This window comes from Coloeus monedula (genome assembly GCF_965178545.1).
Source record: "Coloeus monedula genome assembly, chromosome: 1".
Taxonomy (NCBI): Eukaryota; Metazoa; Chordata; class Aves; order Passeriformes; family Corvidae; genus Coloeus; species Coloeus monedula.
The window spans coordinates 146,494,074-146,514,598 of record NC_138781.1 but is presented as its reverse complement, the minus strand read 5'-3'; the positions used below and the strand labels follow the sequence as shown (position 1 = coordinate 146,514,598).

At 41.5% G+C, this 20,525-nt stretch overlaps 1 protein-coding gene across 2 annotated transcripts in view; it reads right to left on the bottom strand.

Annotated features, from left to right (window-relative positions):
- DEPTOR (DEP domain containing MTOR interacting protein) overlaps positions 1-20,525 on the bottom strand; it is an 82,776-nt gene that overhangs the window by 15,181 nt on the left and 47,070 nt on the right. For both annotated transcript variants that reach the window (XM_082291935.1, XM_082291936.1), the window contains 4 exons: positions 17,339-17,524; positions 16,574-16,708; positions 13,431-13,501; positions 12,690-12,794 (listed from right to left, as the gene is read on the bottom strand). In XM_082291935.1, coding sequence (XP_082148061.1) covers positions 12,690-12,794; positions 13,431-13,501; positions 16,574-16,708; positions 17,339-17,524 — 497 coding nt within the window. The remainder of the gene's footprint in view (positions 1-12,689; positions 12,795-13,430; positions 13,502-16,573; positions 16,709-17,338; positions 17,525-20,525) is intronic.

The following is a 20,525-nucleotide window of genomic DNA, read 5'->3' as shown; positions in this document are numbered from 1 at the left end:
ATGAGTGAAAGTAAACACTTCCACTTAAGGCTGTTATTTTGTCACAAAGGAACAAAAAACTACACTGTTTGTACTTTTCATTGCTGTTACCAACTAGAAAGAAGCTATTTACAAGTGGATAACCAGACAGGCTTGCCTTGCCAATTGGTATATCTCTTGAATAAATCCTACCAGCTAATTACCACATCATCACCTTCAACCTCACACACCACATCATGTGTTTGTACACAAAACCCTTAGTGACAACACCTTTTGTGACAATGAGGTTTCCCTCTCTTTAGGGTGTAAAAAACTAATTTTACTTTTAAAAGAAATGTGGAAAAAAATGTTTGCTTATTAAAAGCTGGATCAGTAATCTGGTTCGGGGCCTCACAACTCCTTCTGCCTGTAGAAAGGGACATGCTCAGCCTGAATTGCCAAGGAGTCTGTGGATCCAGATATCAAACCCCTTTCAAAGGGGAGGAAGGTTCATAGCAGGACTTGCTGCCTGCAGTCCCAAGAGGTGCTCCTGTCCCTTTGTGCTGGCTCTGGGAGCAGCGCACCAAAGCCAGGCACTGCTCCCTTTTCATCCTTTTCATCCTGTGCCAGCAAAAACAAATAAATGAAAGGACTTGTCTCCAGGCAAAGTTCCTTGACCTGCCTGACATGGATGGAGGAAGGAGGCAATAGATACATATCTGGTTGGAGGCAAAGGGAAAGAGGGAGATGAAAAGGAGGTGAAGATAGGATCAACCTTCCTGGCAGAAGCTTACACTTAGATCAGTAAACTGCACCTTAAGTTTTCACATAACTGAAAGTCCCAGTGAAATCAATGGCAGGATGGATGTTATGGTACCAAGAAAAAGTGCAGAGAAATCTGAGGCAGGAAAACAACAGTGGAGGAGAGAGGGTGCAGAGCTCAGCTTCTTTTACACACTTACACACACAACCTGCATTTATGCTGATACAGGATTTCTTCTATTTTAATAGGTCACCCATAGCCATAAAGCAAAGGAATCCCCATGCTCAGCAAAGAGCCCAGGCTACAGAGATGCTGAATGTGCTGCCACAGAAGAGCTTAAGACCTAACTTCTACATAAAAGCAAACATAGGCAGCACTGAAGTATTTGCTCTCACTCTGCTAAGCTTTACATTGTCACAATGGAATGAGGACAAGAGATGAAAATCAGAGGTCCTAAGAGTTATGTTTCCAGTTAGATTTTTATCTTTGGTATTTTTTTTAAGAGTTCATGCAATCTTGATAGGATTAGTAAAGTAAAGCTGGAATCTCACAATTCACAACCTACTGCATGTTGCTGGAAGGTTAAAAAATCATACCATGGCCTTTACTCCATAACTGAGGTTACTGGATGGAACAGAATAAATTGCAGATGTGTGTTCAGTTCTGTAAGTATCTCTTGCAAAAGTGTAGTTGGCTGTAGAGTGGGTGGTGTGGGCGTAGGCAAGTATCCAGGCTTTGCATAAACAAGATTTTTTCTCTCGAGAGATGTGTTTCTTGTTCAATCTTTACACCAGTGTGAAGCTGGATCCCTGTTCCATCAGTGGGCTAAAAAATGGGTACCAGCAGAGCATGGTACAACTTATAGCAGAGAAAATTAACTCAATTTACAGAATTAAAAATATAAGTGCATAATTCTTGTGCTCCATCTTGGTCTGCGACTGCTGAGTGGTATGGATGGTTTGCCTCAGCAAGTCTTCATTACATACTTTCATTACATACATATTACATACTTCTTTTGTTTTTAAAAAAGAGGCTGAATTTTCTATTTCTAATTTTCTATTTTGTGTTCCAAACAAATTGGTCTCCAACTGAAAAAAACCATCAGAATTTAAACAACATGTCTACAAACTACATAATATAAAATAAATGCATCTAATAAAGTCACATCTATTTTATAACATAATACAGTAAGTCACATAATACAGAAAGTCATAGTTTCTCACGGGCTTCATCATTGGTTCAGATAGTCTCCCCGTCCCTCCCTCCTTCCCTTCCAAATGATGGGAATCTACGGGAATTCAAGTCCCTTTTTTTCACCAGGAAGAGAATTAAACCATTGCAGAGCAAATTCCACAAACAGAGTGGACAATTAGAGGAGGAAAAGAGCTGACCTAAGAGCCCATGAGACCAACTCTTGCTTTGGAGTGTGAGGCTTTTGGGCTGCACAAGTCTCAGCTCTGCAAGCTGACAGATCAGCTCAGTGGTCAGGCAAACGCCGACACAGCAAACGGGAATTACTCATGAAGGTAAATTAACGCTATCTGTACAGATCTGGAGAGTAATAACATAAGAACCTAATACCCTGAAACACAAACCATCCATAAATATGGAATAGGGGAATATAGGTCACTGCTTTCCATGGCCCTAATTGGGAATTGGTGTGTAAAATCACTGACTTAATGTGAGTCCCAGGGAAAAATACCCACAGGTAAAGCTGGCCCAGGCTGGGCCACATCAGGAAAGCAAACCAGTGACTGCATGTCTAACTTTATAAGCATTTTTATTGTATAGTGCAATTTGATACCTACCACAGAACAGCTCTGAAAATGTTAAATAACTCAAATAGCTAAAGATGGCTCTGGGTAAAATACTGTGTCAGTGTCAGAAGAACACAGTCTAAGCTTAGAAATAATGTCTTTTTATGCTTGGGTTGACCTTTCAGTGTCTTTTTTTTCCTGGTATATTTATAACTAAACTATATTTGCTAAAACAAAGCCACATATAATGAATAAAGAACTTTAAAACTATGTATCAGTCTACTTACATGGTCAAATATAATTATGCTGAACTGTAGTTCATTTAAGTCCCATATTGGTTAAAAACAGTCACTAAGACAGAAAGAGCAAGGGAAATACAGGGGCAGACAGACTCATGCAGGGCATCCTCAGCACCCTCTAGTATCTAGCATGTCATGAGCACGAACAGTCTGCGCCATTTGAGATAAACAGCTGCTCTCTGTTTGCACAGACAAAAGTGCAATTGTTTCTCCATGTGTTTGGCTAGCTAAACAGAGCCTTGGCTTTAATGCAACATGTTTCCCAAATCATTTGCTTATACCATGAAAGGAAGGCACTTTGTGTCTTGAGCAGCAACAAGAAAAGAGACGAAGAAGTGGACAAGTGCAGGCAAGAGTCTGTAGAGCAGCAGCTGGGGAGCAGCAGCATCCTTGAAGTGCTCAGGACAGAGCGCTGAGATAGCCATGAACTTATAAAGCCAACAGCATCTGAGGAACTCCAAGCCGTCACGTGAAATAAGTATTGCAACTAAACCAAGTAATACAAAATGCTTTTCATTCTCAGTTGAGAGCAAAAGTAGTTCAAAATTACAGCTTTTTGCTGTACTGGCCTCTAATTCTATGCCTTTTAAAAAGCCATTTAGGATAACCTTTTTAAGATTTCATGCATTCTGCAGATCATTTTTCAGATGACAGTACTCTCTTTAGAGAGCCTGGACTACCAGGGAGTGACCTGCAATAGCCTACGACAGCTCGAGCATGGGTGAGATCCCAGCTGTTCTGTCAGGCACTAGATCTCGCCATTCAATGGGCTATAGACCACACAGGATTTGAAAGTTGTATCAAAACAAGCACAGCCCTGTTTTACAGTGCAGCTGATACCAGTGCTGCTGTCTCTCTTTCTGAACAGTTACAGCTGTAAGACTCCAGGAAAAAAATCAAGAAAACACTTTCATAAAGGCAGGGTGTTCAGATATCTGGGTTATCCTGTCATAAAACACCACTTACTTGAAAAGAATTTTTAAACTACCATTTATTAAAATAATGTGACTAAATTTAGGAAATCCACTGATCTCCAATTATGAAGCTGCAGAATATTGGGTTTTTCTATTTGTATTTGCTATTGATGAGAAGGAGCCAGTGTACAGACACAAGTGTAGTGGGTCACTTGTTGCCGAACAGCATTTTAGGTGACTGGCCCACAAACAAGTTCAATTCTAATGTCAACTACACTGCTGTGAATGCAGAAAAAAGACCTCTGAAATATTATTAAACTTTCTGTACTCACATAAGGTTTCAGTTGTTGTAAAGAGAAAAAAAGTTATTTTATTGCCCAGTAAAACTCTCTCTGTTAAAAGAGTCTTTAGGAAAAATCACACAGAGGCATTGGAAAGCTAATACTACTCTGCAGGCCAAATTCTGGGTCTGGGATAAGCAAGTAAAACCTTGCTAAACCTGTGTCCTGTAAGTTTGGCAGGGGGGAAGATGTTAAAGGCAAAACTTAGACTCAAAATTTGAACTTACTATTTTTATATTTCACCTGGCAATTCCCACTGTCTTAATTCCTTTCTCTATAGTGAATGACATGGATCCTGTTGTTCAAAACCAGGGCTGACAATCATAAAAAGAATTTTTCTCTGTTTTCTTTTGTGTGTGCAGTTTGCAGTTCACATCCTGCTGGTGTGACGTTTGCGTCAGTGTTCCCAGCTGCATGGGAGGGGGTCTTTCCCCTTATACCTCAGTGGGTGACTTTTCACACGCCAAGTTTTGATTTATCATAGAACAGTTCCAGATAGCCACAGCAAGCACCTAGTACAACATAAAGGTGGCTTATTTTTTTAGCCAATTTTATGTCCACTGGCTCAGAAGAACAGAGGCTCATGATCCACTGAAGCAAGCACAGTCCCAGACCAAATACCTAGCGGTGACTGTGCACTCTGAGGCTTGTACACAAGGGTGGGGTTCACTTAACCTTCCAAAACAGCTTCAGAAGTTCTGCAGCCTTGGAAGAGATGTCTTCAAAACAAACTCATCCTTATACAACTCTGTGGACAAAGAAGCAAGGTAAACCAAGGAAACAAGCAGGAAAAAAAATGGAGATCCACTAAAAAAAGTAGGACTGTAGGACGAAATTCTGACATGTCAGAAGATAACAGGAATTTTATCATGGCTTTAAAAGAACTAAAATTTCACACTTAAGAGCCTAGTAATTTATTAGTGAAAAACTGAGCAAAACAGGAGAATTTTGGTAAAGATCAGCAGAGACTGGAATATGGTAGCATTAGAAAGTGTCTGTCTGCAGAGTAGTTACAACCTGGGCAGGGGTGGCAGGGTGGTATGTCACAAAGAAAGTATCTGGTGTTAATACAAACACAAACTTCAGCAGGGGGAGAAGAATGGCTTAGAAAGAGGAGAGCTGTACAAACTGATGTTTGAAACCCAGTGGTCTGTAACATTGCTGCATGGGAGTCACTGGGCCCAGTCTGCAAATTCTCTGCTCTGAGACTGGAAAACCTGGACCTTATGCTGTGAACCATAGCTCCCACAAGGAAACAAAGAAACTTTAGCAAACTTCATCTGTACAGGTGCCAAAATGGATCTATTCACCAAATGTTTTGATTATGTTTGAGAATATGTCAGATTTTCTGGCATTTTCCATCTCTATTTAAACCCTAACTACTTCACAAGAATTCTGGTGGGAAATTGTCAGTATTGCACGAAGGGTTTGTGACAGGGGAAAGAGGAGAATCCAAATCCAAACTGTGACTTCCTTGTGGCCACCATGGGGCAGGTTCACCAGGAGCCCAGTGGCACAATCTCTCTAAGAGTCTCCTGACACAGAGGTTCAACAATGACTGGGCTTCCAACACAGAGGAGGAATAAAATGGACAGAGTAGCTGGTGCAGTGAAGGGGCAGAAGAGAGATACCCAATCCTGCACTGGGATTCCCAATAATGAGGAAAAAAATTTCATTATTTCAATCAACCTAAAGACACTGTGCTAATGCAAAGGATGGTCAAGGACATAAAGACTCTCTTGTTGCATTTGTAGTAGCTTTAATGAAAGCAAAGGAGAAATTTGCCAAACCTTGTCTTCTTTTGGCAACTAACCAAAATTCTGGCAGTGACACACAATGCAGCTCTCAAAACCATGGTTTTTCTTCAGTTAGAGAAGCCTCTACTTTGGTGAGAGATCAGAATTCACGAAACCCCCAGACAAGAGGACATGGGTGCGATGCAGTTTTCTGCCCAGTACTCATAGAACCATGTTACTGTGATAATTTTCATGGCATTAATCCCAGTATAGTTAGAGTAACACGGTTTTAGGGTACGTCCAACCTATCAGAAGTGGTAACAAGATTCACTCTAAAAATCTGGGAACTATTTACATTTACTATAACATTGGGTTTAATTAAATACACACATGGGAAGTGGAAACTTTGGGACAGTTACAGAGGCATCACCATGGCTCACCAGCAAACTACCTGAGCAAATGATGGCCACAGACCAAAAAGAGAAGGTAGACACAGAGCAGGAACACCAAGGCACAGATTCATTCACTGATCAGGAAAGCACAGTGAGAGCTATACATGTTGTTAAAAAGTTGCCAAGGACAACCAGCCAATAACTCATTTTTCATGTTGATGGTAGAGCTGAGTATTTTCACATTCACAAATAAATTATCTCTTCCAACTTCTGTTGAATCATTATGCTACTGACTAGCACAGCATTACTAATTTTTTCTTTAGAATCTTTTAGAAAGACTTCCGCTAAGGATTAAATAAATAATAATGAAAAAGCCATCCAAACTGTTCACCAAACTGTTCAACATTATGTTCACCATTTCTATGCTCTTAACATGTCCTAATGTCCTGGTCCTGCACCTGGGGAGGAATAACCTGATGCACCAGTACAGGCTGGGGGACAACCTGCTGGGAAGCAGCTCTGCAGAGAAGAACCTGGGGGTCCTGGTGGACAACAAGCTGTCCATGAGCAGGGAAGCCAATGGTATCCTCGGGTGCATTAGGAAAAGAATTGCCAGCAGGTCAAGGGAGGTGATCCTGCACCTCTACTCTGTCCCAGTGAGGCACATCTGGAGAGCTGTGTCCAGTTCTGGACTCCTCAGTACAAGAGAGACGCGGAAAAAATGGAGTGGGTCCAGTGGAGGGCTACTAAGTCAGTCAAGGGTCTGGAGAATCGCTCTTACTATGAAAGGTTGAGGGAGCTGGGCCTGTTAAGCCTCAAAAAGAGATGACTGAAAGAGAACCTCATTAATGTCTATAAATATCTAAAGGGAGGGTATCAAGAGGATGGACCAGGCTCTTCTCAGTGGTTCCAAGCAGTAGGACAAGAGGTAACGTGCAGAAACTGAAACACAGGAAGCTCCACTTGAACATGAGGAAGAACTTCTTTACTGTGCAGTGACCGTGCACTGGAACAGATTGACCAGGGAGGCTGTGGAACCCCCCTTACTGGATGGGCACAATCCTGTGCAATGTGCTCTAGGATGACCCTGCCTGAGATGGGAAGGTTGGACCAGATGACCCCCTGTGGTCCCTTCCAACCTGACCCCTTCTTTGATTCTGTAATGTAAAAACCACTCTTCTCAAGCATTACTTCAATGCTGTTTGAGGCTAATGCTACCCTACTCAGCTCACACTCCAATCTCTGTGATGGATAGTAGCACATAAAATCTGAGGTCCTGGTTACTGCTGCATAAAGTGAAAGACAGAGTTAAAACATCTTTGAATTTTCTTTAGTTTTGCAAAACCAGACTGATTTTATGGTAAACCATAAAATCTGATTTCTTAAAATTAGATTTTTTCAAAGTCACAGATGCTTGAATACAGCTTCCACATTTCTGTAGAGGAGAATGGACCTTTATACCACAGTTTATAATTAAATACTATCAGAAAATGAAGCACTTACAGAGACATGTTTGAAACTTATGTATACATTTATATTCAAGCCCTACAGCAGTGGTATTCATTGTGGGCAGTGCTATGCATGTTTAGCTCTCCTGCTTCTCTATTTATGGACAAGCTATGAAAGCAGTTTGTCAGCAACTTTTTTTGAGTGTTCACATTACCAAATACATCCATTCTCAGCTCACTCTAATGTAATTATCGAATTCAGCAGCGAGCTGATAACACAGCTAAAGGAAAATCCCAACCTGCCTCAGTGTTTTCATGCTGTAATTGAAAACAGATGGCAACTCGTGTAATTTATGCTTTTCTACAATCAGTAACATGTTGGTATAAGATAAGAATTCTAAGACTGAATTGCATCTGCTTCAACAACACCATATGCTAGTGCACAGCATAAATATTTATCCAAGCCTACTCCATCTTCTCATTTAAAGCTCAATTCCATGAAAAAATGAAAGTACCCTTCAGATACCTTCAATTAGCACTGAAGTATCTCTGGAGTGCTTTAAAGAGCTAGAGGCCCAGCATCAAACACTGAGGTATCTTCTCTTTCCTAAACTCCACAGAGAGGGTTAAATGGAGGCAGGTACGTTGTGCCTTATTGATACAGTATAAATCCCAGTTTTAAAGGTCCTTTTAGGTGCCTTTAGGAGTTACAAGGAAGTTTCTCACTTACAATATCAATGCTTCTCTACCTTTCCCACTATCCTGTAAAAGATTGGAAACTGGACTTGGGATACTTTTTCCTGGAGGAATTTTTTTTTTTTTTTTTTAAGGATTTTTAGACTGATTCATCTTGCTTGCCAAACGGCTATGCAATCCTCATGTTTGAGGTCAGGTTGGCAAGGACCATCAAATGGGTTTTGTGTTTCTCTGCAGTGTGAGGTATGTGCAACTTCAAGAGAATCTCACAGTTCAGATTTCTTCCAACTGCAGGAATATAAGGCATTGGCAATTCCTCTGACATCACATGCTTTTGGGTTGGTTTTCACCCCACTAGACACCTAAAATGTGTGCCTTTTAGTCTTCCAAGTTACAAGCCTGTAATATGTTGTTATTGTGGCAGTACTTGAATTCTTTGGACTAATCAGATAGTACAGATGTTCCTTTGATTGCATGGAATGGGCTTGATGACCTTGACATTGGTCGGCTTCTTGACACAGCGGCAACTCAATTACACTTGAGAGCTGGTTCTTATTCTGCTAGTGAAATCATTTGAGAAACCGGACCTGAAATAATCATTTGTGAATGCAGAAGACAAATGCACAGGCAGAAAATTTCTGAAGCTGATCTCCCTGTGCCACCTTTAGAGATCAGGAGAGCAGAACCATGCTGAAAGGGTCCTGGCTGCACATCACAGTTCCCAAGCTGAGCTCCTAACAGAAGGGGTTGGTACCAGTGACCATACGTGGTCCTTCAAACTCCCTGCTGCTGACTGAAATGAAGAATAGGCTTGAAAAGCTTGAACAGCCACTAGCAATTTGTAGGATTTGAAGTTCATACATGTAACAGCTATAAATACTAATTTGCCAAGAATCAGTTTAAGGAATCAGATGATAGCTTGCTTTAACGGTTAGAGTTGGGCACTGATTTCTCCAGCCAGTGGGAAGAATGGATGATCAGCAAAATGAGTGATTAATTTGTCCCTCTCACAAGCCTCATACTTAGCTAGGTCTGCTTGGTCCGTCACACTCTGTCGCAGTTATGGCACACCAAATAACAATGTGATGCATAATTTAAGTCACTAGTTTGAAGCCAAGTTGTAACTTTTCAAGGAATATTTGCACCTTAAAAACAGAAATGAACTTACAGAATAAATCACTGAAAAAAGAGAAGAAGAGTTTTACTGATAACAGCTCGCAATATTTAGCAATGTCATCTGCAGAGAACCAGATTTTTCAGCCAGTCAATAATGAATATTAAAGCAACCTCGGAACTTCAAAATCCTGCTGTTCCTGTCTGCACTGCTGATGACAGCAGACAGCTAAACAGAGCTGCAAATAACTTAGAAGAACGCATCGCAACACTGACTCCTTTCATAGCCTTGCATCGCCTCCAGCTCCCACTTGTTAATGTGCTTACAGCAACCACTCTCCTCACAGGGCTGCCACAGGCAACCACACTTCAGCAAACCAGGTCCAAAAATACTCTAATAAAGCTAATTGACTAAATATTGATTGAATTATTTTCTCAACTTCACACCTGAAACCTCAGACTGTGAGTAGTAATCCTATTTACCAGCTCCAAGAGAGGTATCAAGTCCTAAAGCTTAACAGCCTCCCACACATCTTCAGCAGACCATGCTAGTAGGGATTTTGTCAGAAATAAATTGTCTGAAAATTCCCCCTGGAAGAGGATGTCACACATAAGGAGATGGCAAGTGCTGCCACGCCGAGGTGCACGTGTGTGACAGAGCCCATGTGTCCCAGCCGCTCGCGCCCTGCCAGCCCCAGCCACTGCATGAGGTCAGAGCTCTGTCCCGAGCTCATTGAGTTCTCTACTCAGACTCCCAATTTACAGCACTTTGGAACAGACCAAGAGCCCAGCCAAGGTCAAACTGAAAGCAAGCCACCACTAAGTCCAGCAGGTAGGTTGAGCCTGCAATGTTTACCGCTTTCTGTGACACCTGGTAGAATTTTAAATGCACAAACCAGGGTCCTACAATGAGATTGTAGGCAGCAGTCCTCTCTCAACAGTCTGTCCAGCATAATGCAGAGACAGGAAAACAGTGCTCTCCAAAACAGGCAAGTGCAAAATCACAAGCTTTACAAATAAAGACACTTCTAAAAACAATTACAGTGGATGCATCTCCTTAGGAGGAAAATCCCTGCTGCTACTGCCAAGAACTTTTCTACAAACTGCAGCGCCAAGGCTTGGCTGTTCTTCAAATTCTTGCCCTTTTCATCACAGCCAACTTTCCTTGTTAGTGCTTCTCTGGTGTAGCACTCTTTTTGCAGACAAAAGCCTCTTGCACCAGCCCACCAGAAGTTACCGTGCCCAACAGCCTATTTTCAAAATGCCCTTCCTGCAGCTTCCACACAGGGAAATGTTTAATTTCCAGGAGCTGTCATCTAAAGCCTGTCATTTGATTCCTTTAAATTTGCCAGATTGAGGACTTCTGTAAACAGATGGATTAAGCAACTTAGATTTTTTAAAAATTTCAAATACTGCACTATGATTTATATACTTATTGCCATGGGAAAATCTCAACAAAACCCCTTATTTTCAAAGAAAAACACCATTTCTTCACTAGGTTAAATGTATTCAGCATTTCCAAAAACGGGACAACAATTTTCGTGTCTGAAGAGGGGTTCATCTCATATAAAGCTAAAAATTTTTATGCGCAATTCCACTCTGAAAAACCATTTCATACAAAGACAACAGCTTTGACAAGAATCAGATCTGTCCTTGTGTAAAATCAAGGAAATACATCCCAGTTTTCCAACACTGTTTGTTCCTCTCAGGACAATGAACTATTTTGCATTCATCTGTCTTGAATGGTTCGGGTAGACCTCTGCAACCCCATGGGGTTACACATATGACACTGCAGTGCTGTTTTTGACAAGTCAGGTTTCAGAATTCCTCCACTTTACTGCTAGTGTCTATATTCAGAGAACAGAAGGTGTTGTAAAATACTAAACTCCCAAGTTCAGGATCTAGAAAATACACATTAATTAGTCACTTATTTTTAAATTTAGGTCCTTTAAATTTTAGGCAGGATCATTATCTGAAAACTATACTCTTCATATAAAAATTGTAACGGCATATTATATTTAGGTGTTGTATAAGACATACAAAAAAATTCCATCTCCCTCAGAATTCAAGCTGTTTGCCAGCAGGATGTGTCTGGGTGCTGCATGTACCAACAAGATCTGCAGCTGCCATTCCCTGTCCCAGGGGTTTTGCCTGCCTGCCTGGACTTAAAAAAAAAAAACTTTCAAAGACAGTATGTTCTTGAAAGATTCATTAAAAAAAGAATCAGCAGCCAGAGAGCAGAAACCCCTGTCATGCACTCGCTAAGGAGGGGCCCAAGGCAGGTCTGGCACCGTGCAGTGGGCAGGATGTGCATCCCTGGAGCTGTGGCCTACACCTGGTGGGTGTGAATACCCAGGTGAGAGGCAACTGGGATGAGTGTGATGAATTAGAAGGCTGGAAAAAATTCATGGCAAACCAGGGTGCATGTGGAATACACCTAAAACCTTCATCTGTGTTGCTGCCATACAATAAAGCATGGCATAAACTGGTACTTTAATCTTTCTGGCCATTGAAGCAGGTGTAGCAGCTACCTTAATTTTCTTGCTTATATCTGTACCTAACATAATACTTTGCCTTTATTTTTCTCTTTGTACAAGGCAAAGATTAATTCACAGATATATGCAGGATGTGATCCAAGCCCGCAGGTAAGTCAGTGGGCTCTGCATTAGCAGTGCGAAAGCTAAAAGTGGAAGGTGTATTTATTGATTCTTAAATCACTTATGAAACTATTTCATCTGTTTGTGAAATGTGAAAGTATCATCCGTTGTTCTTTCCAAATTGTGTTGAATCGTGACTGCTTTGCACTGAACAATGGGCTATGCTAGCTTCACTTTCACTAGGTATGTCTGACTTTGCCTGTTCCTATACAGGCAAAGTCCAGAAACTGCATACCAGTAATCACATAAATTGGAAAGTAAAGAGGGAAGCTAAAATTGTGTAGCATTTAAAAAAACCAATCAAAAAAACAGAACACCACCGGCACCAAAACCAGCCAATCATGTGAATAAACAGCCACCTCAAAAAGGGAAAAGGTCTAAAAAGCAACTTGGAAAGGATAATTGAGAGACTTCAAGAATCTCAAGGACAGAAGGAAACAAACAGGAGGGGGTGGAAAGGCAACAGAACTCACTGTGCACAAATGCCTGAAACTGAGACAAAGACACTCAACACTGGAAACAAAAGCACCTCTCCCTCCCCAAATACAGGTAGCCCAAGACCTTTACTGAGCAGCACAACTTCCCCTGGGGAATCATCCCATTTTGAAAACCCACCTTCATCCCAGCTGCAGCTGCTGGCCCACTGGGGTCCACAGCCTGGATGTGGCAGGGTTTGCTCCCCCGCACCACAAAACCCCAGCCCACGGCATCACCAACGATCTGGAAAGAGGAAAGGACATGATCACTTTCAAGCAGCTCCATGAAATTCTAGGGGGCAACTTCTAAATGGTCGAAGACGTAATTTCAACATTTCTATGCTTCCAACACATAGTAGAGTACAGGCTGCTGTGTCACTCATGGGAAAGGCTCTATCCAAATGATTCTTCTTGCTTTTAGTGAACTTCTTTTGTTGAACTAGGAGGCTGTAAAAGCAATGCTTCCAATGACTAGGTTCAAAAATGTCTTTAAAGAAAGGCTCTAATAATGTATGTCAGTCGAATTTTCTGTCCCATCATATAGAAAGACCCTGGTAGAAAGCTTCAGTTTGGGTAGCTGATCCACTCCTGCAGAGCAGGAGCACCAAGTCTGGATGAGTTTGTATAATACAAATGTTACTGTCTTTATGTAATTCTACACCCCTTTTAAGTCAGCAGTATCACACCGGCATAAAGACAGGATAAACAAATGCCATAACAGACCTGAAATTTGTGGAAGTACTGATCATGATGTTTGGGATTTTAAAGTACAAACCTCAGCAAATGCAAATAAGCTCTAATTATCCCATCAGAAAATGTCTGTTTGGATTGCCCTATGCATATAACATGCAGAAAATAAAGAAAAATACTGAAGACATACCGTAAAAGTTTTTCTAACATATGGGGCTCCGGGCATCAAGAGCTCATCAGCAGTCACAGGTCTCTTTAATACTGTGGAGGTACAGAAATGAATATTTAATGAAAACATTCCTCTGGAGTTTCCCCTAATAAATAAGATACAGTGTCGGTATACCTCTTTTTTGGCCCCACTTCCCATTCATGCTTTCAGTTCTTGCAGACTTGCTTGAAATTAGTAAGAGAACCAAGGAAAAGCCTGCAGAATAACTCCAAGTATAAATGATGAGATCTTTGGAAAATTGGGGCATTTAGCCGACAGACTTTGTTGCCTGCAATCAAAATCCCCTAAACACTATCACAAAAATCAGAAGTGGCTTTTCCTGCGTCCAGTGTTGAAACAAGTGACCAACCTTCCTGGCATGGAGCAGCTTTCCTTGACAGGTTACTGTGTACTTGTTGGGTGCTCTCTGCTATTTCATCTGAGTCAGGTTTGAATCACAGAATTAAGTAGCAAGAAAATCCTGTTCAGGTGAGTAATTATCTCAAGACATTTCTGCAGCTGTAGGCACAGACCTATAACTCCCATCTTATCCAGGGACGGACTAGGTAACCTACAGGTGTCTGGGATTTTAAATGAAAGGAAATACCAGTAAGTTTCTGCAGGTCCCTGTTGCCTTCCTATATAATGGCATAATTTTCCTCTGAACAAAGTAAATCTAAAGTTCTGCCAAAGCAAATCAATACCATCCTGTGTATAATTTTTTATCTTTCCATAAATGCTTCACGACACAGAGGACAACATAAAGATATATGCTGTTCACCCTATTTGCCTGCTTCACCCTTAAAATTATGTCTGTTTTTCTTTTAGTGGTAAATAATTTTGACAATATCTGTCTTTTCAGTCACAGGTGGGAGACAAAATTTCTCACAGATGGTATTTGAAGACATTCTTGAGTTTCTTTATGACATTCATGGAAACAGGGAGAATTCTAGCAGACAAACCAATGCCTTTTTTTTACTTTCCCATGCATTTTGACAAACTGTCATTTAGCCAGTGTTACACTTCGCAGAGCCTGTCTGGTCAATGTTAGAAAACTGAACGATTGTGCTCATTTGATAAGTCGGAATCAGGTAAATCATCCATGCAGGGTTCCCTTATGTGCCTCCCTTCATTATACCTCCTGAAATTTTTTTTTGTTTGATGATTGTTTTTCTACATGATTGGTCAAGTCATGACCTGGGTGTTTTTTAAGTGCTTGCCTGCAAGAGAGCTTGTCTGACAATAAATACACCTCTGCCTTTTGTTTATTAGCATGTAGTTCAGCAACAGCTCAGGGTCTGGATAGCAGGAAGCTATTTGTGAACAAAGTCTCTTTATAGTCATCAGAGGATTAAGAATTCCTCATAACATTTACATCTGACAGCCTTATGTTAACCTATGTGAACTGACATGTGGATCTGTACTTCGGCTCTGGGAAAAATAACCCTACATTGCCAGTAACTGTATACTTCTTAAAAATCAGTTTATAAGCCCATTGCTGTCTTCTTTCAAATATGAGTCTGTTAAAGCTATTCAGAGTTTGAAAACCAGTCCTAAGGGAAAATTTCTTCTAAAAAATTTATGCAAGAGCAACATCAGCCTGTTGTTTTTCTTCCAGTGTTGTGTAATCAGCTGCATTAAATAGACTTGTTCTCACTACTCATGGGCTGACACTTCATATAAAATCAGAACCATAAATGAACAGAATAGTTGGCATACTTCAGATAACACACACATTTATGGATAGCACATGAATGCTGTTTTATCTGTCCCAGAAAATTTTCCAGGATGTAATTAATGTACTGGGGACAAACAGCTCCCCATACAAAAGCTACCAGAGCATTTCTGGAATGTATACCTGAGAGATATTCTGCCAAAACATGATACTGTATACCCTCTATACAGGGGCAAGCCCCCTGCATAAAGGTGTGAGCATATTGGAAGGTGGTGCTGAACACCCAAGAGCAACACACTCCGAGGATGTGATGGCCACTAGAACTGACAGCATTTCCCAGGCTGCTGGAGAGGGTTATGGCTTCTGAGCATATAATCCTACTGAGTCCTTCCAATTATTTTAGTTCAGAGCTTCATACTGAATTCCCAGCAAAGCTTAAGCAGAGGGAAGGAAATGTGCTAACAGGAGAGAGAAGGAAAATATCCTTCCCTTTCTGATGGCCACTCTGCACAGCAGGAATAATATGCACTTTAGTTCACTCATCTCTGAAGTAAATGGTCAATGTTTTGAACAGCATTCACCTAGTGCTTGAGGCACTCTCTTGTAATCACTTCAAATGCCAGCATCCTTCTGAAAGCAAAGATTACACATATCCATTGAAGCCTTACCCCAGTGTACAGTACTCCCCACACTACTGGTGATTTGAAATAACAAGGAACTCAAAGGGCAGCAGGGGCTCTGTTTGATATTCAGGGCTGTTTCTGAGGGAAACAGAGAGGCTGAAACAATATCTATCTTGGTCTGTTTTTCCCTTTCCAGATGTACAGTAAGAAACAATTTAAAGCGAACTGTGGAAGAATGGGTGTGTTTAACCTTCCGGCATGGGATAGGAAATCCTTTCAAAAGGAAAATAAGCTTCAACGCTACTTCTACCTTCTGAACAGACCAGTGTAAGACTTAAAACAAATGAAAATGTTCGAATGGTCTCTAACAGGCTGAAACAATGCTGCCTCAGGTTTTTTTAGAGGCTACTGTTTTCTGAGAGGTGTTATTTCATGGCAGCTCAAGTGGTCACTGCATAGTTAAACTCTCCTCTGACTTGCACCTAAGGAATGTCTCTAGGAGGAGATTTGAACCAGTTCAGAGCTTGGCAGTGAAGAGGCAAATCTAGGCCTCTCCTAAGAGATCTCTCCTAAGAGATAAACTGCAGCTCAAACCACAATTATGGACTTGATGCAGAGATTACTGGAGGCAGAAATCTGGCTTGTGTTCAACAGGACTTCAGGCTAGTAATTCCCTCTGGCCTACAAAACCTGTGACACTGTGAATTTTTAATATATTCTTGGAAACATAAGCTTAGGTGTGATGATTGGCATTCTTCACATAGCCTTCTCCCAAAGAGATGTCCACACTCTGGCTGCTGTGCATCATAAGCCGTGCTGGTGCTCACCAGACTTGGGGTTGCAGAGCACGGGGGGGCTGCTGCTGAGCGTTGGGCTACTGCTGAAGTACCCGCTGCTGCCACAGCTACTCATGCTGCTCCTCCGCACTGCCGACACAATCTTTATCTCCTTGGTGGGACTCACTACAAGCAGAGAGAAAACAAAGAGAGAAAGGGAGCTCGTACTAGTTATTAAGCCATTTCCCTGTTTCTTTTTAGAAAAGCATCAACTTTTGCTTGTCATGCTTTCACTGACAACACTGGGAATGGGTTAGTGTGTCCTACACTGTTAGCAGAGTCACTGCATGAGAGTAATGCTGTCACTAACAGGATGGCTGAACTGCTCCCACTGCAGTGTTTTCTAAGAGGCATTTTAATATAGGGAACTAGGTTTTTCCAGTTTTCCTTTCCCTTCTTTCAGTTCTTACTAGATATTGCTGTACACAAATTCTGCAGGGTCCCTTCCCCTCACTTTTAATCTTCTTGAAAACTTCACATAGAATGTATGACAAATTACTTTGAGTTTGGTCAACTTAACCAGGTCGGTTTGAACATGGACACCAAATTTTGATCAGCATCTGAAATTCCCTTGATACAGATACACCCCACGGATATATAGGTTTGGTAAACTGAGTGAATGGACAATCCCTATGAACAGGGACACATAATACTCAGCCCTGCATTTTTTTCGAACATTGAAACCCCTTGTCCAAAACCAATTTTTTAATATTCCACAGAATCACTCTACATACAGCAGTATAATTAATGAATCACCTGAGAGAAAACTGGTGTGTTTCCTGTTGTCATGGTTCTGTTTGCGCAGGCAAAATGGGCTGTCATGGCTTTCTGGCATCAAGCGAGATTTCTCAGTGAGGAGCTCCATTAATCGCCGCCGCCGGCGGAAGTTCATTCTGCACTGGTAGAGCAAACTGCTGTCCATAAAATGGTGCTTGTTGGACACTAGGAAAAGAAATGGATAGAATGTCTGTGCCTGGTAGGCACAGAAAGAAATCCAAGCCTACCTATGTGCAACCTGTGCACTACAGACCTTGCTGTAAGGAAGCAAAGCTCAGAGCTCTCCTCTTCCCCTGTGCAGATTCAGAAAGAGGAGGAAGGCGGTCAGCTTCACATGGGTGGCTTCACATGGGTGTATACTTTACACATGTGAAGTATACACCCTTTACAGCAACAGTAACAAAGTAGGAATTGTAGTGGCAAATGCTGCAAAGAATCTTTTACACCACTTTGATTAATGACATGCACTTTTTATTGCCAAGTGGAAATAGAAGTATTCACCTCTCCATGACAGGTTGCATAATGGTCCACCTCCATGCATGCTTCTTCTGTATGCTGCCTGCTGCTGCTGCTCACTACAGACCAGACATAGCTCCTTACGTCCAGTTTTCTGTAAATTCATCAGTCTAGATCAGCCCCTGGGAGCTCTGTCCAACTACCTTATTCAGAGCTACAGGGCAGCAAAGAATCAAGACCTGTGTATTTCCTCTGTCTTGTTCACCACAGATACCACGTCCCTGACATTTCCTGCAGGCCACTTCCCTCCTTCGCACGGATACAAAAGGTTTGGGAACAGGCACCTGGCCAAAAATCATTTCTTACATAATGAACAAAAATCTTAATCACAACCTGTTTTGACACTGAGAACAAATCCCAGGCTGCTGGTGTCAGAGTAGGAGCGCCAAACCTACCCCAGAGTGCAACATCACTGTAATGTCTGCGTGTTTGCTGCCACCGATGCTGCGTCTTAACAGCGATGAAAAGCGCAGTAGTTGGATGGAGCTCTGTGCCAGGTCCTGAAAGTGCTCTGACTCCCTCAGGTCCTGATTGCAGGAAAGCCTTCTGGAGTACTCTCTGCATCACTACTGCAGCATCTAAAATAGTGCAGTAGGTGTTTGGCAGCATTCTTCTCCATTTTCACCCAGCTTCTGTGATCACGTTCCACAGAAATAATTTCCCACAGCTGACCTTTTCAATGAAGAATCCAAATTCTGGATTTTCCTAGTTTATAAATTACATTTCTTGCAATACTCACTCGTAAGAACTGGTGGGCTATAGATATTTATGTGTAAAGTATAAACAACAACACAGGCATGCACTGAGGTCAGTCAAATCTAGGATTACATGACTCAGTCACTCAGCCTCCTACTGCAGACACAGAGCTTTTGCTCTGCCCAACATATGGGTTCCAAAAACCAGCAGAGTCCAAGGTGATACGCAAGGCCCAGAGCCTGAAGCCCTGCTAGCCTGCTTTCCTTTCATTCTCATCCCCAACCCAGTCTTTCTTGCTCTCATCCCTTCTTAACACCTCCTTGTGTCTCAGGTTATTCTTCATGGACCCCACAGAACTACACTACACATTACAACCTTGCAAAATAGGCTGTATTTATACGTAAACTGCCAGTAAGCCATCTGATGTTTGTGAGCTGAAGAAATAACCTCAAAGAGGAAAAAGCCCAGTCACCTTCTCCAGGTATGTCAAGTCACTCAGACAATAAGAAAGATGCCAGTCCTAGATATGCTCCTCAAGGCACCATCTTCTATGTGGATGCAGAAACTGCCTTATGAGGTCAGACCATCTTGAAAAGAAGCATGTCCCTTGCCAGCATGGGCCACTGTAAGAGAGGCCACTGTCTGTACAAATGGACTTCTGCCTCTGGGACACGAGGAATAATCAAGACACAGGATTTCTCTGAACTGCACATGCTTGTGCCCAAGCTGCCACACAGGCCATCTGCCCCAGAGTCACGCGGCGCAGGCTGCAAGGCATCCCTTAGATTGCCTGGTTCTGTCAAAAAGATGGAAAACATGGAAAAGATGGAAAAGTGGCAAAAGCCACTTAGCTTTTGTCTGCTTCATTTTGTTGCTGAATCTACTGTGTCCTCAGGGATGCAAAATGGCTTTGTTAAGTCCAATTTAGCATTGCAAGTAACTCGTTACTGTGTTCTGACACGTTACTTAGTGCAGGTACACACTGCTGCTGTGCTCCCCATTTTGGATACGTATCATATGCACTACTATTAAACAACACTTACTAACAGTCACTATTTTTGAAGAACGGAAGTAGAGGAGGAGAGATCTGGAGATTTGCCTACATCCCCCAAAGGATTTGCTACCAGAGGCAGAGTTAGTACGTAGGTGTTCACAGCTACCAGTTTCATTTTAAGATCACTGACATAATAAGTAAAAGTAGCAATATCTATCAATATCTTACCACATTATTAGAATAACCTAATTTAAAGACAATTTTTTTTTTAATTTGAGGCCATCTCAAACTCAGTCTGAAAAAGGCAAGCTCTACTTATTCAGCACTACTGTGATTCATAATCTTAAATCAAAGAGGGCTCCACAAATGCTCCCTTGGAAAGAGAACTGCTGTGGACAACCATTCAGTGTAAGAAATACCAGTATGGTTTCTGAGTCAAGTTAAATATTATGACACCACAGTTTTTAACTAAAATTATTCTGTTGTTTGTGTCATTAACTGCAGTGCTCTGACAGTACTCAGAAATTACGATAATCAGAGACAAACACACACTCGTGCTGCAGACATTGTCAAGCACTCTGAAATTCGGGAATTACTGACCATGCAACTAGATAATGTAAACATTTTTATGCCAAGATACTGAACATATTTTAGAATAACAATACTTGTTTTGACTGAAATATTGTCTTATTTATATACTTAAAGCAGCAAAGCTTAGGTTTTCCATTGAGGTCATTAATCTCTGCTGTAACTACTTCAGTCCATAGAAAGGTAAATTTTTATACAATAAATGAGTGCAACTGGAAAAGCTAAGTCCAATGACTGTGTGTCGGAGAATATTTGTATATGATTTACACAACAAAGGGTTTGCAGCCAAAATGCTTATGACATGCAGCACCAGTATAGAATTTGGTGTGCTCCTTGACTTTCGTATTTTAACCTCCTCATTTCTAAGGATAG